At 38.5% G+C, this 16,914-nt stretch overlaps 1 protein-coding gene across 6 annotated transcripts in view; it reads right to left on the bottom strand.

The window, feature by feature from the left end:
* Positions 1-1,066: 1,066 nt before the first annotated feature.
* Positions 1,067-16,914, bottom strand: part of ITGB8 (integrin subunit beta 8) — a 49,276-nt gene continuing 33,428 nt past the window's right edge. For 2 of the 6 annotated variants that reach the window (XM_074837013.1, XM_074837053.1), the window contains 6 exons: positions 14,357-14,762; positions 11,888-12,113; positions 10,155-10,258; positions 8,870-9,033; positions 1,419-1,544; positions 1,067-1,178 (listed from right to left, as the gene is read on the bottom strand). In XM_074837013.1, the coding sequence (XP_074693114.1) occupies positions 1,125-1,178; positions 1,419-1,544; positions 8,870-9,033; positions 10,155-10,258; positions 11,888-12,113; positions 14,357-14,762 (1,080 nt within the window). In that variant the 3' untranslated portion in view covers positions 1,067-1,124. Of the gene's footprint in view, positions 1,179-1,416; positions 1,545-3,063; positions 8,777-8,869; positions 9,034-10,154; positions 10,259-11,887; positions 12,114-14,356; positions 14,763-16,914 lie in introns of those variants that run through there. The other 4 variants (XM_074837043.1, XR_012624801.1, XM_074837022.1 and 1 more) reach the window with 4 other exon arrangements.

Here is a 16,914-nt window from a genome sequence, read left to right as displayed (position 1 = left end):
TAACTTGTTCTTGTTTGTGCTCCACTCCCCCCCCCCCCCCCCCCCCGCCAGATGTCTCCTCATCAGCTGTTCACTGATGAAGCCCTCTGATTCAGGGTCTTCAATTTTCAAAGTAGGCACAGTGAGGAAAATTTTATCCAATAGCCCAATTTAGATACAGAGAGATGCACAAGAAGCTGAGAAAGATGGGTACTATTTATTTTAGCTAGCTTTTTTGATTTGCGCAGGAGCCTGGGTACAGCTGCAGAATGATTCAAGGACAGACACCAACCTTAAACACTTCTGAAGACAAGGATAATCTAGAGACCACCATGTTTTAAGTTGTAGAAGTCTTTGAAATTCCTGTTTTGTCCAGAGCAAAGTGAAGGTGTATCTAAAAATTCTGTGGAAAACCCATTCACTGACATGTTCCCTCTCTCCTCAGCAGTTCAGCCATGTATTTTAGAATCTCGATGATGCTTTCAGAATGGATGTGTAAAGTTTTGAGAGCTGAGGAACCCTACTCAGGAACAGGTCCTGGGCTCTCCAGATTGCTGAGGCATAAGCAAGAGGCTTAGGTTGTTGTGTAGGGCCCCAAAGGGGGGACTTGGCAAGCTGCAAAGCTGAAATACATGCATCACATGCACTGACTTCAATAAGCATATGTGACATAACTTGGCAATATTATGCTTTTGTGGTTAATCATTTAGTTTTATCAGCTTGGACACACATCATCTTCATTAAACAGTAACTGTCCTTGATGAATCATGCAGTTCAAGGCCAAGAAAATAATCAGAGGCCATATTATGCTCTGGGCTGAGTAGATGATAGAATTGTTTGCAATGAGGAAGACACTGCTTTCTGTCACCCACCACAGTTTCCCTAGGATGAGGGGCCAGGAGATGATAACGTTGGGGCCTCTTTAGTGCTAATAAATCACCGACAGGCTCTGTCTAGGTAACATGAACTCTGTAGTCCAAACCAACTTGGATCACTCCAAGACTCGCAAGCAGAAGATGAGCAGCCAGAAGCCCCTGTACCACCCTAACAGTACTTGTGCTCTAAACACAGCTTCAGACCATTTGGGTTTCTGTAAAACTAGATTTTTTTATTTAATTCATACAATACATTTAAACTGTTTGGTTTTAAACCCAGGGTAGCAGGAATGTATTTCCAAGGTTCTTGTCTTTGTTGTAGACCTGAAAGCAGAAGAAACCACCCAGTTTTCAGACTAACTGCTTACTAGTTAAAATCAGTCTGTTAACAAAGTTTTTATTCTTAATTCTAATCATTGTCTTTTGGCTGTCATCATGCATATGCAGATCTTCACTCAAACCAATTGTCCCTAATGTCATCCTCTCTGTATATTGGATCAAATTCTACACCTACCACAAGGGGAACCATGCAGGGAGAGAAATTCTGTAATAGCGTGCACCTACATGACTGGTGTCAAAAAAGTGGCTGAAATCAGGATTTCTTTCCTCCTCCGGCTTTAGAGGCTGTAACTTAGGTTTCTTTCCTCTTTGGAGAGATTGAGCTGCAAGCCTTTTTCTTGTCAATGGTATCTGCAACAAAATAGCAGTTGTGTTACAGTAGAGTCAAACTAGGGCACCATTGTGCCCTCACTGTCAACTTCATGGATGTGAATAAAAATTGGCTAAATACAATGCCACTAGTGTCAAAAACCCTATTCATCATTATCTGGACATTTTAAGGCATGTAGGCATGACTTAATTGCTGGATTTCAGAACATAGGAAGAAGGACACTTCATACAGTCACTTACCATCATTCCACAACATACAGGGTATGGAAGACAGCTTGGTGCCAGGATCACTGTTTATAGGAGACTTCAGTGTTAACACTAACCTTAGTTTCAAGATTACTACCAAATGGCAAAATGAAGCCCTGCGTCTGTAGCTCAAATTATAGGCTTAAACTTTTATGTCTGAAATTCAGATCTAGGTTTATGTTTACTCTGAGTTGGTGACAACATTGATGTTCCCTCAATAGAGAGCCTTCAAGGAAAATGTGTATTTCTGCTTGTAGGACTGGTTGCATGTGCTTGCTCTGTGTCAGTGAAGGCTGATGACTCCTGCCTCCGTGAAAGGACATTTCTCAGCCTCAATCTCATCAGGCATATATTGGGATTATGTTCCCTGCTTTGATAGAGGAAGCAACAAAGATGAACAGATTGTCCTCGTGATATTTACTTGTTTTTCTTTCTAGTTTTGCTGTACACCTTTTCCCAGGTTTTTCTATTGTATTGTTAAGTTCTGGACTCTAATTGACGTACGGACTGAGCATGTATCAGTTGTTACTTGATTCTAGCTCTCTCAGCCCCAGAGCAAAAACTGGATCATATTAGAATCATGAACAGCTTAGTTTTACCAGTGATGTCTGAGTGCCACAGCTGTCTCTTACTGAGGCATCATGGTCTTACAGTACAAATTTTGAGTATCCTTACACACAGCACGTGTGAAGTCCTTTTCATGAGAAATTTTGTGGCATTGTGCAAAGCAAATGCTATTACTGATTCTGCTCAAGAGCAGAACCTGTGTCACTTTCCCAATCTAGTGATGTGTTTTCACCAGTACTCATAAAGCAACCTGAGCCTGCAGTGAGTGGCATAGTTGAGGCATCTGTGGAAAGATTTACCCATTCCCAGAAAACCAGCTCCTCTACCACCCAACAGAGCAAAACAGAAGAAAGGCCATTGTAAGCACCTATCAATCTATAGATTATATTTCTACAAGAAGTATCTTCTTGTCCCCTACTGGTGCATTCATGTTTCAGTTGCTTTGGGCAAGGTAAACCACCTGTACCTCCAAACTGCTAACTCCTATTGTGTTCCTTCCCACTTTCCCAAAGTTCATCCTGAAATTCATGTTTGCCTACATCTGATAAACATGGTATTTTATCTCTCTTGACACAGTATTATTCCATTTAAAAACAACTGTAATCATATGCTTCCCTTTGCAGACATTCGTGGACCTTAATGAAAGGGCTTTATATTTTTAAAAATAGGTATCTCTTCCTTAACTTACCACAGACATATTAAACATTAAAAATATGAAAAATCCATATGGATTAAATATTGATTTTATTTTTTAGAGAGCAAGTACAATGATGTTGCATTAAAATAATGCTATGTCATAGTTGTTACAGCTCTGATGATAGAAAAATAAACATCTCAATATACTACAGTGTCAACTCATTAATAAATATCAAAATAGAAGTTAGTAGTCAACTGAAATTAATAAACAGCTATAAAAGTATACTATTTTAAATAATAAAATATTCAGTATATTTTCAGACAAACAAAAGTAGTGATTTAAAAGTATCATTTAAAATGTAAAATGAACAGTAAGAAGTTATAAATTTATTAAAAACCTTTTCCCTTACTAACATTCTCTATGCATAAAATCTAGAGAAACATTATTTATCTGTATATAATTTTTTTTACAAAAGGTAGTATATGTTAAATAGAAAGCTAAAAACTGTAGTATTATTAATAGCTGTCACACCATTGCTAAATAAGTCACTTTAAAGTAGCTTTATTTTTTGAAGCAGTAGTAGGTAAAAGTGAAGAAGATATTAGCACAGTGAATTCATCCAACACTAACGCCTTCCCAAAAGAATCTTTCAACTTTCATCCCTTCAAAATGTAACTGAAACAGGCCAAATACAGTGTAGGTATCAGGACAAAATGTTAGGATTTGGGTGGAAGCCATTATTTTAACAAATCCTAGACATTTTTTTTTTTTTTTAATAAGTAGGTACCTTCTTTTCTAAGGGTGTGTGCAGAAAATGAAACAAAGAGGACATGCAATCCAGAGCAGCATTTCTAAAGCTTAAGAATCTACTAATTTTAGGTTTTTAATTTTTCTTCCCCCTGCACCCCCACTTCCCGCCAAAAGGCCAATCATTCTGAGCTGACTTGCACTCAGTGAAACCCCACTGATTTGGCTGGCTATAGAAATGTATTCACGCTGGCTAATTTTAACCTTTTTTCTCTCTCCATGAATTTCAATTCCCTGTAAGATCCATGAGATGTCTGTGCACTGGAGCACTGTCAAGATCATAATTAAAAAGTAGTGTTCTTCTTAACTACTGCTCCATTTCTGCTTAGCAAATAAATCTTTCCCCTCTCTTGCAAACGAACTGCCAGAACACTGGCACACTATACTTCACTCACTGTCAGAGCAGAGTGAAAACTCAGCACTGACTCAGCACGAATACCTCTATGAGAAGTGCCCTTTCCCATGGACAGCTTACAGTCCTTAAGGCTGGCTGGTGGAGATCCTGGGCTGGTGGGAAGTCAATGGGCTGTTAGTGGAGGTCTGCAGCATCCAGGTCTACAGTATGTACCAGCACAGGCAGTCCCTTGCTAGGTTACAGGCAAGCATTTTTTGATGAGTAAAGATGCGAAAAGCCTGTATTGCTGAGGGCTGGGGCCAGGCGCCTAGGACACAAACCGTACCACCTCTGCCAAGCCACCTTCTCTGAAAAGGCTTCCTGCCCTGACAAATAGAGAAGCATGGTCTCAGAGCGCCATCTCTGTAGGGATGCTGTCAGGAATTACAGGACACATTGCACCTGCTGAGGATGCTGTCCCTTTTCAAGTCCCAGCTCAGGCAGCAGTGCCCCTGCATCTCTCTGCCTTGGGCATCACTAGGCCTTATGGCCACTTTAGGACTAAGTGTTGCTTGAAGTTGCTTCACATGTTCACTCCCACGGTTTGCAACACAGATACATTTAGGTATGCACACTAAGCAGGAAACAAGTATTATATATGATCAGACTGGGAAAACAATTTTTTTCACTGCAGTCTGAAGAATACTTTACATAGCAGGTTATCATGACACCATAGAGAGGAAAAAATAAATCCAGTTGAAAATAATGGATAAAATGTAAACTATGCCTATACAAATGTCCTTCCTTTTGAAGGTTCACTTTCAACATTCCTTGTGAACGTAAGGGAATTTCAGTTGGTCACAATGAAAATTCCTCGCATACCACGAGCACATTTTCAGGATGAAACAGCTATTTTCCCACACACTTCTGTAGCAATGTTATTAAGGTACTCATGACACTTGGAAATAATCAATTCATAGTATTTCTTCATTTTAGAGTTTTTTAAAAAAATCTGGAGTAAAATGCATGCTTTTTAATTGCATAAACATGTCATCGCTGAAATGTTAGACAAATAACCAGTTAAAGGTAAAAAAAGTGGGATTAGAACTTCAAAGTTATACATATGGATTTTAACATTAACAAATGTGCTGTGAAAAGTCATGCACATGCTCTGTTTGTGGAAGCAAATCTAAAAACAACTCCCAAAGCCAATGATGAGATGCAACAGTATCTACCATTATATTTTTGGGTATAGGCATGCAGTCAAATTATTTGACTTTTTTTTCATTTTTTGAAGAAGTGCAGTATAAGAAGTTTTATTTAAGAAGTTTGGAATGTTCTATTCTGAGGCTAGATATTTTTTCCCCTATTTTTACAAGCATCTCTGATGCACAATACATTGAAAACTAACATGAACTAATTTGTCTTTAATATCTCCCATATTAAGCACTATAGGAAGCAGAGTCCTTCTGCAATCACTGAGGAAATTCCTTGTGAATTACAGGCTGCTTTCTCATTTAAGGTCATGTGCTGAGGGAACACAGCTCCCTAAATAGTGAGGCTTTTGTTGGGCTATTCATCTCCTGCAGCAGCTCTTCTGAAAAACATGGTCAAAGGCAGAGGGAAACAAGTACCAAGCAAAGCCAGAGTTTCTCATGGATAGATTCCATCCCTAGAAACAAAGCCTCCTCCCAAGGATCCTGCTCTGCATAAGCTCCCCATGGGCCTTCTAAAAGCCTTGACCTGTCACATTAGCAGCAGCTTATTCTTTTTCACTAGCCTCCTCCACAATACAGCAAAGCCATGAGGGAGATGCAAGAAAAGCTTTTTTTTCTTACTTTTTTTTTTTTTCTTAAAAAACTTTTTTTTTTAAATATACTTTTTTTTTAACCTCAGGACAGCAAGCAGCTCACAGTGCAATTTGTCCTGTGAGCCTGCTCTATTTGACGAGAGCATTTTAAACATTCAGGCAGGTGTCTGATAAGGAAATACTGGCCGTGCCCCTTCACAGGCAGCACTGCAATGCCAACTAAGTGCTAGAGAAGAAAAGTAGTAGCAGTGTGATGTGTCTGGAAGATGGGTGTTACAGCTCAAATCTTTCTTCTGCAAAGAATCCAGCTCCATTGTCCCCTACCCACATAATTTAACTCCCTCTAACAGTGAAAAGTAATTTCTAAAGAAAAAATATTAGCTATCACTTCAGTAAATGCTTTAAAGGTGATTACAGGAAATACATTCTGAGGCATCTTTTTGTTAAAAAAAAATTACCACACTGTTCAAAGAACATAATCACATATTTTGTTATATACTCAGATATTCTCTGCTGAGCTTTTATTTTTTTTGTTGTTTTGTTAAGTGAAACATAACCAGAGACTTTGTTTCCTACTCACTTAAAAATATGTATGAATTGTGACAAGGGTGATAGCAGGTAAATCTTTACCAATCTTTTCTCTTTATCCCACTAAAACCAATTGTTTAGAATCTGTCAATTCACACAGGAGGAAAACAGATCTATATGTTTTAAAAGAAACTGGAAGTTTAAGGTATACTTGATAGATTACAGAATTAATCTGTAATTAAGATATTTCAATTAAGCTATCACTAAAATCAGGGTCAGTGTAAGGAAACCCCTTTTTCTTTAGATGAGACACTTCTACCTGTATAGCAGAAAGCTCAGGGACTACTTTTAAGACTGATTTAGAAACATTTAATAGTCCCATTTACATTGTTTTTTAAAACAGTCCCTAAAATCTAAAGCTTTTTTGACAATTTAATGGAAGGCCCATTGTCTCTATATTATTTTTCTCAGTCTCACTTGATCCATGACCCAAGAAACTGTGAACACTCACATAACACATTATTTTGTTCTGCATCCTGCCTTCCTTTCACATGTATACTTCTCAGATTTCAGTGGGAATTTACGGAAGAAATACAGAATAGGAAATATGAATATATAATAATTTCTAAAAACTGCATATAAAGAGGTCCTGCTTTGTTTCTGTAACTCTTATCTATGACTAGTACAGACCAATATTTAGTATCAGTAATTAACGTTCCTAAAATGATACACTGCATACAGTCTTCTGAGATGATTTTTCTTTTTGTCAGCAAGATTTTAGTGCATTACAGGTTGATCAGATTTTCATAAGGTTTTGGCAGCATGAAGTTAGTAAATCAGACTGTTAGCTGACTCTTCCAACTAGCATATAACAATAACATTACTTCTACCACTATAGCTGGTTTCAAGGGTAAGAAAATGCTTGTGCTTGACCTTGTAGCTCAAATTCTACACTCAGATAAACTTATATTGGTCCCACTGTGTTTAGAAGCGTTTTGCCCATTTCTGAAGGCAGAATTTGATCCCACATTTATGAAGTCAATTAATGTGTTCTCTTGAGAAAAAGATTCCTGTTTTCCTCACCTTCTTTCAAACTGCAGGTTCTTTTTCACATCACACTGGACACAGTTCTCAATGCATGGTCACAAAAATTGGAAGTGGTTACGTATGAATTCACAGAATCTAATCCTGTCAACTAATTTACATAGAAAAAAGAGCACGTGTGTAAAATCAGACTTATGTCTGACATCATACAAAAAGAACAAAGCCCTTATTTGGCAAAACACTGACATGTAGCTAGCAAACCAAACACAGCTCTGGTGTAATTTATCTACTTGCAATGGAGTTGATGCTGCTGACTCCAAAGGTGAAGTCAGCCGGCAGTGATCATCATGCAGACTATGCTGTTGGACAGAGGAACTCTCTTGTTTTCTGTAGCCACTCAGTTTCCAAATACCTTAAAATTTGTATAAAAGTTTTTATGTTGAAACAAGTAAAAAAAGCTAAAAATTACTCTTTATCAGATATAAATTATCTTTAAGTGACATCATACATATAAAAAACTATACATATAATTTACCTGTGTGTGTGTGCATGCATGTGTGTGTGTATACACACACAACTATACACTCACAGCAGTAACTAAGCACTCATTTAATCCAGTCATTTTTTTTAAGTAATGAGGAAAAGCTAAGAGGCTAAAGCAGACAAATTTGTCAATTGAGAGAACTAAAAAAGTACCACTTACTCTATTTAAGAGCGTCTGAATAGTTTCATCTCTTGCTATAATATACAGCAATGTTAATATTTCAGTCACAGCTTTTGTCCATTCCCACAGAGCACATCAGTACTAGCTACATGTAGAGTGAGATCAGTGCTTTGTCAGATCGGTTCATATCTACATTCTAGGCCATAACTAAATAAATTAGAATACGCTAAAGTGCTACATCAACACTAATGTTCCTGAACAGTAGTAACGCACATTTCTCTTTCAAAAAAAAAAATAAAAAAAATACAGCAGCTATATTTTCAAACATAGTCACAGTATGTGAATATGCTTACATGTCACTCTGTTACAGTATTCAACAAAATGCACGACACAAAACCATACGGCAACAGTCAAGACTCCGACAGAGTACAAAACATAACTTTAAAAAAGTTGAACGTGATGGAAATAGACATTTGCAGAAAACACACTGTCTTCAGAATTCACACTTGAAAGTTTCGTTTAATCGTAACTTGCTGATGTCGATATTTATTTCCTCTGGTTTGTCACGTCTGTATGTTACTGTTCTTGTACAAACAGTAGGCAAAAACATCTTATCCTTGAAGGAGAAGATACAATTTTTATCAACAATTAGCTAACTTTTATATGCAAGAAAAAGATTACTGAATATGATGGCTCTGAAGTCAATTACCTTCTTTGTTGCAGATACTCTGTAATCAGCTGAAGATTTAACTTTATTGCTACTCCCCTGCAGAATTATCTGCCTGATGATAAGGACAACAAGCAACCCGATCAGAAAGGTAACTATAAAGATTATGGAAAAGACTCTAAAGTAGCTTCGTCCAGAGAAACATTCTGCAATGAAAGGAAAACACAAGTGTAAAGCCTAACGTATGGAATAGGCACATCCCTCAAACACAGTTATATATCTACCACTGCACAGTAGTGTCACATAAATGTAACATGAGTCTCATAAGAGTTAAGTGAAAATAACTTAAGGGAACTTTAAAGGAAAAGGTGCCATATGCCAGCTTTTAAAGTGGGGCATATCACAAAAGGCAATTCCGATTAAGATCCACTGTAGAAAAATGGTGAAAATATTATTCCTTCAATCTACAGAACTAAGACTCAACCTTCATTGTGCTGGCCACTGTATATTCTCTGTAAGCTGGAGGGTGAGTTTATAGCTGAAATATAGAGGATGAATAGTTAGAGACGTATGGGGTCAAGACAGTTTAATCTTCACAAGATTACAGTGCAGATCATTGGTAAAATATAAAAGAAAATGTGGTTTCTTGAATCTTTGTCTAGTGCTCTCCTCCCTGGTAGACCTCTCTCACACAGCAAGCTTTCTTTTAATTAATACTAAAGTTATGAGAAAAGTATTCACAGTTACTTTTCTCATTTATGAACAACTATAAGATAGGAAGATGTACAAAAATGTGAAGTGACAAAAGGTAACCATTTACCTGCATTTTTGTTGCAGCGTGGACTGATTAAGCTTTATGAGATTTTATTAAAAAAGTTTTATTCTTCCACAGCCCTCATAACTGTGCAGTTTTTTATACTTGAAAGGAGTTACATTACTGAACGTGAGGTAAGCATTCTACTTCATTCTTCCTCATTTCTGGTAATGTTAAATAATGTAAGCACAGCCAAAGTAATAAAGCATACAGATGCCATAACAGATTTTTATAAATATTTCTTTAAGCATTGCTCAGCAGGATCCATTATTATTAGATGTGACTTCTCAAGGAGCTGGGAAATCTGATTTAGCAATGCTTGCCAATCACATTTCCTGTTATTATTTATCTTTTACTTTCCCTGAAGCTATGAGTGATTTTTTTCTTCTTCCTGCTTTCGTTGTTATTGTAATATGACACACTTTTGAAAGACATTGTAATAGTGGTGAATTCAATTATTAAATCCAACAGATTTTCACCTCTTATTAAAATTACTTAGAAAATGTCACATACCTGAAGTTTGGTCAATATAATGCAGCAGGTAAGAGCATGAGGTTGTGCACTGGTCAAGTTTTGCTTGAGATGCATTGTTAGAATGATGGCACTGAACACAATTCCTGTAAAATAAAAATGTAATTAAAAACCTATGTCTGTCTCTGCACTCCCCTTAAAGAGATTGTATCAACAGGCTGACATACTGCTTGCACACAATGCTTTCCTGTTGTTACTAAAAACATTGCGACATTTATTTTTTTTTCCTGAAATGTGATGCCTCTCTCAGCATTTTATTCCTGTGATGCTTTTCAGAACCAACTAGTCAGAAGTCATAAAGTAAAACATGTCTTTGGCTTTGAGCCACCTTCATCTGGCCCCTGCTCTGCATTTTGTGATGTGAGTTTTTCAGGGGGTGTAGCTAAGGGCCCAGCACCCTTTCTTCAGCTATCAGTCTCCAGTTCAGTTCTATCCTTTCCTTATCTATCAGTCTCATTGGGATGCATGCTGGAACTGAAGGGTAGACATAGGTGTAGGAAACACAGCTTTGCTAATAATTTGTTAACAATGTTTTGGATGCTGTGTTAAGAGAAAGCCACACAAGTTCCCACTGCTGGGCAGTTCAGCAGGTCAGCAGCACACTGGGAGGCAGCGCTGTCAGTCTTACCATCTTCACTGTAGAGCCTTGCAGAAGATGGACATCACAAGTGATCCTGAAAAAGCCCTGACAGAATTTTTAATGAAGCTATGCCATCTTCTGAATCTACTAAAGACACACATTTCACAGCGTCTTTGAACAAGTGTAAGTCAGCAAGGCTAGCTGCGTTTTATCTAGTGAAGTCTTAGCAGTCACCTTTTCAGACGTGGCCCAGCTTGGTTCTCCACCATATTCACCAGAAGAGCTATAGTTCAAGTGAATACAAATGAACAACAGTTCTTTTTTGATCACAATTCCCTTTCCAATGAAAGGCTGATCTCTCACCCTCTCGGCCACAGTGGGACGCAGAACATTACACGGGCTGACAGGAGGGCATAGAAGAGCCATGCCCAAGGACAGGGCTTCATTGTCTCTAAGGCAGCACCACTCAGTGTGATACTGAGAGCTTAGTCTAGCTTCTCTCCTCCTTGGTCTACTCATTTCAACCTGCACACTCTTTCTTCCTTTACATGGGCAAGGAAAAATGACATGCTTTAAAACTAATACGGCAAAGACTAAGTGGTTTAAAACTGAGTAATGGAGAATGTTGTTCTCTGGGTAAGACTGGCTCTGCTCTGCTGATCAACGGCAGTGATAATGTGCAGGTACCGCTCTTGTTCCACACCTCCTTTCAGCTGAGAAACACATGGAGTGCACAAAAACAAATTTGAAGAATATTATTGGATTTGGTGGCATTCAAGAGTAGGATCTACCATTTATTTTTAAAACTCCAAAATTGTGGGCTTTATTTCCTACCCAGAAGATTTCATATGAAGAACAATCTTTTAATAAATACATGAAAAAAAACCCATACTCATAGGGCACACCTTCTTTGACTTCAGAAAGCTGGAAGTTGGACACAGACACAGACATGCAATTCTCTTAGTTGCCAGTGTGAACCCCTCAGCTACATAGAGAAAAGTCTCAAGTATAACTGTTTCAATATCCTACAGTCTAAATATTTAAGAAATATAGCACACATCTAGCCAAGCAGAAATATTTCTCCTGGTTTCAACAGTACAGAGTTAAAAAGTTGAGTCTAGCACAAGAAACATACCAGTTTTCTTCACAGGCTTTGTTACAGGTAGGGCAGTATTCACACAAACGGCCAAAGCTTCTTGGATCTGTGCACTCACACTTTCCACATACACATTTTCCTCTTCCACTGCAAATCTGGCCCTTTGAATTCAGGCAGTGCTTTGCTGATTGTAATGAGCACTGGCAACGGTCACCTTCCCAGCCAGCAAAGCATTTGCATTTACCAGCTTCACATTCACCATTACCTACAACATCAGATAGCCTTGAGTCATATGCTTTTATGAAAACATAGAAAGTCAATTTTTATATGCATAGGTTTTGTATTGATGGTGCTTTACATTAAACAGAGCTAATTTAGACCTTGGCTTGCTAATTAGTTTTTAAGTTAACAATTTGGGCTGCAATTACCAGCATGGTGCATATTTATGGCTGCTGTTTGTTTTTAAGTTGATCAAAAGCTTCTATCTTGATGTCATCCTAAAACCTTTTACTAGAATTTTTCCCTGTTGCCTTTGATCAAAGCAGTGGGGATTAAAAATTACACAACAATCGAGAAAACAGTCTTCTGGCAAACTAAATGAACTTCTCTTTAGCAAGAAAGCATTCAATCCAAATAAACAGCAAGATTCAGTGGAGAAAGGAGTATCAAGTTCATGTGCACATGCTGGGTTGTTTTTTTCCTTTTCCTTTCAGAAGCACACATGACAGCATTACTTTTCTGCCTTTGTAAAGGACAGATAAGTGAGCTGGACAGGTGGGTATGCTGTGTGTATGAGCTGTAGGCTGTTCAGTAAGAACTTAAAACGCACAGCCTCAAGGATTCAAAGGCTCTGGTGGCCTTTACAATTCGCCAGGCAAAGCAGTGGGAGCTTTAGGGCAAAATCTGTATGTTTTCCATGTTGTAGCACATGTAGCAGGTGTACAACTGGTATGCTGATAAAGTTTTTTATTTTTACAGCATGTGAGAGCACCTTTAGGCAATACAGAAATAGAAAGCGCATAAAGCACAGGCAGGTCTAGCAAATCTCATGAGGTATCCTCAACTCTGCCTTGGCAGTGCCTAAGTTTCACACAAACTGCAGTGGCCCTTCTTGTGCTCCATGGACCCACAGAGCAGCTGCAGGGAGACAGTCCCATGTGACAGATGGGATCCCCTAAATGGGAGTTATGCCAAGGTATAGGCTGCCCCATTTTTTGCCCGGGCTGGGCAAAATGGAGGAGGGAAGGAGATCATAGGACATATCAGAGCAAGGCTCTGCACTGGAAAACATCCCACGAAGAGGCACACTGTTCAGCCATGGCCCTGGGTGGCAGGTTCTCCTTATGGTACCCTAAGGCAGGACTCCATCACAGGCGACAGTCTCTAACACCTCTTAGACAAAGACCTGTCTCCGCTGCCGACAAGGGCACCACATCTCAGGCTTTAGGAGCTTTTAAGTTTGAAAGGTCTGCTTATGGTTAAGAAGTAGTAAATTTGCAGAGTGGGTTGGGAAGAAGAGTGAGAAGATGAACCATAATTCTTTGTGTTGGAATGTATTTAAAGGATTAGGTAACATTATTTATCTTCATTTTAGGTAAAGTTCACAGTCACCAGCAGAGCAAAACCAAAATAACTTTACTAAGTCCATAGTATTATTCTCAATTTATCCAACTGTGGTCAAAAAAATCAGTCCCTCAATTCACTCATTGGTCAGTATACAGTGCAATGAATGGATGCAGGATGGCAGTATGGATTTTAAAATATTTAATCACTTCTGAGGGGAAAAGAAAAATTCTGGTAGAGATACAGTAATAATACTGATTCAGTCCCATTTTTCCTTAATAACACTAAGTTAAAAGTACATGTTTTGTATTTTGTTCATAAGCAATTTTCATTTGCATGCTTTCTTTAAAAAACATAAAGTAGGCCACAAAAAGAGTAAGCATTTCTAACAACTCTCCCTGTTTATGTTTCAATTACACTCTCTTTTTGAAGCAGTGTTCCAAACAGCATTAGTACATATATCACTATTTGAAATCAATGTCACTGTATCTCTCACAAGGCTGATTTAGGGTGTTAGAAAATCAGAACCTCATCTGGAAGTTGTAATTCCTCCTGTTCTCTTAGTATTTCATAATCCCATTAGACTGAAATGCGTCAGCTTACTTTCTGGAATAATGTTACTGTTTTATCTGAGATATTAGTATCATTACTTCTGAAGAAGTTTGAGATTGAAATCTTAAAATAGCTAAACTTAGAAAAACCCAATAAATGCCCTAAAAGGCACTGATGAAGTTCAGAAGACAGTGTATACCTTTGTGTTGAAGAAAGGCTAGGAGCATGAATTCCTACCAGGCTGTTCAGGACATTTCACAGACTAATTCTGCATGTGCAATTCTTGTACTTGACAGCCTTATAGCATTGTTTTCAGCTGCACCATTTATATCAGCTTCAGAAAACAAAACAAAAACCAAAAACCAAAATACAGACATAAACTCTGCAGCTTACCAGAACATAAGTTGCCCTGGTGATACGGGCAGGAAAAATCATCCATTTCACAGTACTTCCCATACACCGTGCCTAGCTTGTTTTTGTAGCAGAAACATTTTCCATCTATGCAATTTCCTTGACCACTGCAGATGGGCTGGTCCCGGTGTCGTCTGCACCTCTCAGAAGGAAACGTATCTCTGTTAGAGCTACAATTATTGTCACTGCAATGGGACTGTTTGCCATCAGAAAAAGTTTCATCAGCCCATACTCTTTTGTGCCTTGCACTGTCTCCATACTGACAGGCACAGCTTTTCTGCACGTTAACAATGACGGTTTCATTGAAACCAATAGGCTTAAGTATTGCATATTTTCTTCCTCCAGTTGTATCACATCCCTTCATTGTAACTGATACATTGAAAAGTACCTAAGAAGAAATAAAGACAGATTTTACATCACTATTATGTCCTATAAATTGCTTAAAATTTTAAACACATAAATAAAGCAGATTCTTACACTGTATATGAATGTGCACTAGCTGACAATAAGAAAAGAAACAGTGGCCATTTGTCAAATATGATATATTAATAATGATAGGCATCACAAATACACTTAAAGTCCTAACAATAGAAGATTGACAGCAGTCTACTTTTCATGTTAAGAAAGCACAGTTGCAAAATACAAGTTTAATACAAGTTAAATAGTAATAGAATTACCATCATCATCCTTCTGTTATTTAATATATACATTCTGTTGTATTATATAAATACTCAGATGAGAATTGGGACTAGATTGAGCAATACTCAAACAGAAACAGAGATACTCTTCATAAAAAGAACTTATAAAGAATGTTCTTGCTGCAGAAACGGTCTGTGCAAATAGCAACCACACAGGTTTTTTGGATGGCCCTGTCTACTTCTACTAAAATACAGAAATGGCTCACACCTTGGTAGCGGCTTATTTTTCCCAATTCCTACAATGGGGATGGAGCAAGAGAGCCTTGCTGCTGTTGCCATGGTCCTGGGCAGACCAAGTGCTGCTTCAGAGTGGACCCAGTGCCTAGCTCCTGGCCGTGTCATGGCCATCACCACCACACCCCAGGTCCTCACCACAGTAGTGCCCACTGCAGCAGTAGCCCCCGTGGCTTTCCAGAGTCCTGGCACAGGACCCTGGATCATTTTGGTGATTAGGTGACTGCCATAGAGTTTGCATGGATCATTACCAAAACTCTTTGATAGCCCCAACATCTGTGAAACTTTCACTGGATAGCAGTCTTGTATTTCATTATTGGTTTTTGGGGTTTTTTTGACTGGTAGGCTTCTGACAGAGTATTCTCTATTTAGCCTGCTGACAGAAAACAACTCTTCCTCACCTCCTCACAGAGAAATATAACCAAAAGGAAAAGGTGAGCAAAGAGCCCAAGAGAAGCAAATACCTTTACTCTTTACCAACAAGGAACAAAGATTTCCAAATAAAAAAACAAGAAAACCTAAGAAACTGATTACAAATGAGGTTGAAACTACCCGCAAAGACTAAGGCCATTCATTTCTCATCACTGTCTCCCCCTCCCATTGCGCCCCCACACAAGAACAGCCGAGCCCTTGGGGACAATGGTGGCTTTGTGGCAAGCGGGGCTGTAGCTGCCTACACGGACAACAGGAGAAGAATGTTGGTCAGAAGCATGCGCTTAATGTCATATCGAGAGCGCGCACAGGCTTTGTCTTGCCCTTTGCTTTTCTTCTTCTTGTTTCTCAAATGCGCCACTGCCCACATAACCCTTCAGTTGCCTACACTCTCCACGTATGAGACTTCTTCCCTTCAGTTACGGGGTAAAAGTGTGGCTATGCAGTAATTAATTCATACGGCAGGTGCGTATCATGCAGGGAGGACAGGCTGCAGCTAGAGACTGTGCTTTTATTCAACAGAGTCCTGCTAGAAAACACTATGTACAACACAGTGCTGGAGAAATGGCAGGGATATGGGAGGGAAGGGCAAATCATGTCTTGCATATGAGTCATGACATTTGATGGGTCTGAACACAGCAGCAGAAAGATTAAACGTATTGCGCCTAAATAATTACAACACCGTGAACACTGACACTTGCTAACAGCCAACGTTAGTTTTGCACTCTGAAGAGGTTGTAGGATTCTTCCAGAATATAATACCCTTTGTGTTTTGGTAAGAAAAGGAAGGAAGAAGCATTAGACAATGAAAGGAATGTGAGAATTAAGGAAAAGCATTTTGCCTGTAAACAAATGCTGAAAGGAGGATTTATGGTTAAAATAAATTATTCTCTTGAGGATGGCTCATTTTCAACAGCAGTAGAGGTTTAGGACCACATGCAATCTTTTACAATCAACTGGCTTGGGTTTTTATTAAAAAGAAACAGATATAAATATTTTTCTTTTCATTAAACAGAACAAATTCCAGCCCTATTTCTTATGACATGCACAGGGAACACACTGGAGAAAAGATGAGTTAAGAAGAAAAACACAGCAAGTCTCCCTTAAACCGTAGAAACTAATCAGCAGCAAGTCATGCAGACAAAATTCAAAAGAGCATAAAATACATCTAAATGA

This window comes from Strix aluco, chromosome 1 (assembly GCF_031877795.1).
Source record: "Strix aluco isolate bStrAlu1 chromosome 1, bStrAlu1.hap1, whole genome shotgun sequence".
Taxonomy (NCBI): Eukaryota; Metazoa; Chordata; class Aves; order Strigiformes; family Strigidae; genus Strix; species Strix aluco.
Note: the sequence above shows the minus strand (reverse complement) of the source record. Positions and strands in the feature narration are given on the sequence as shown.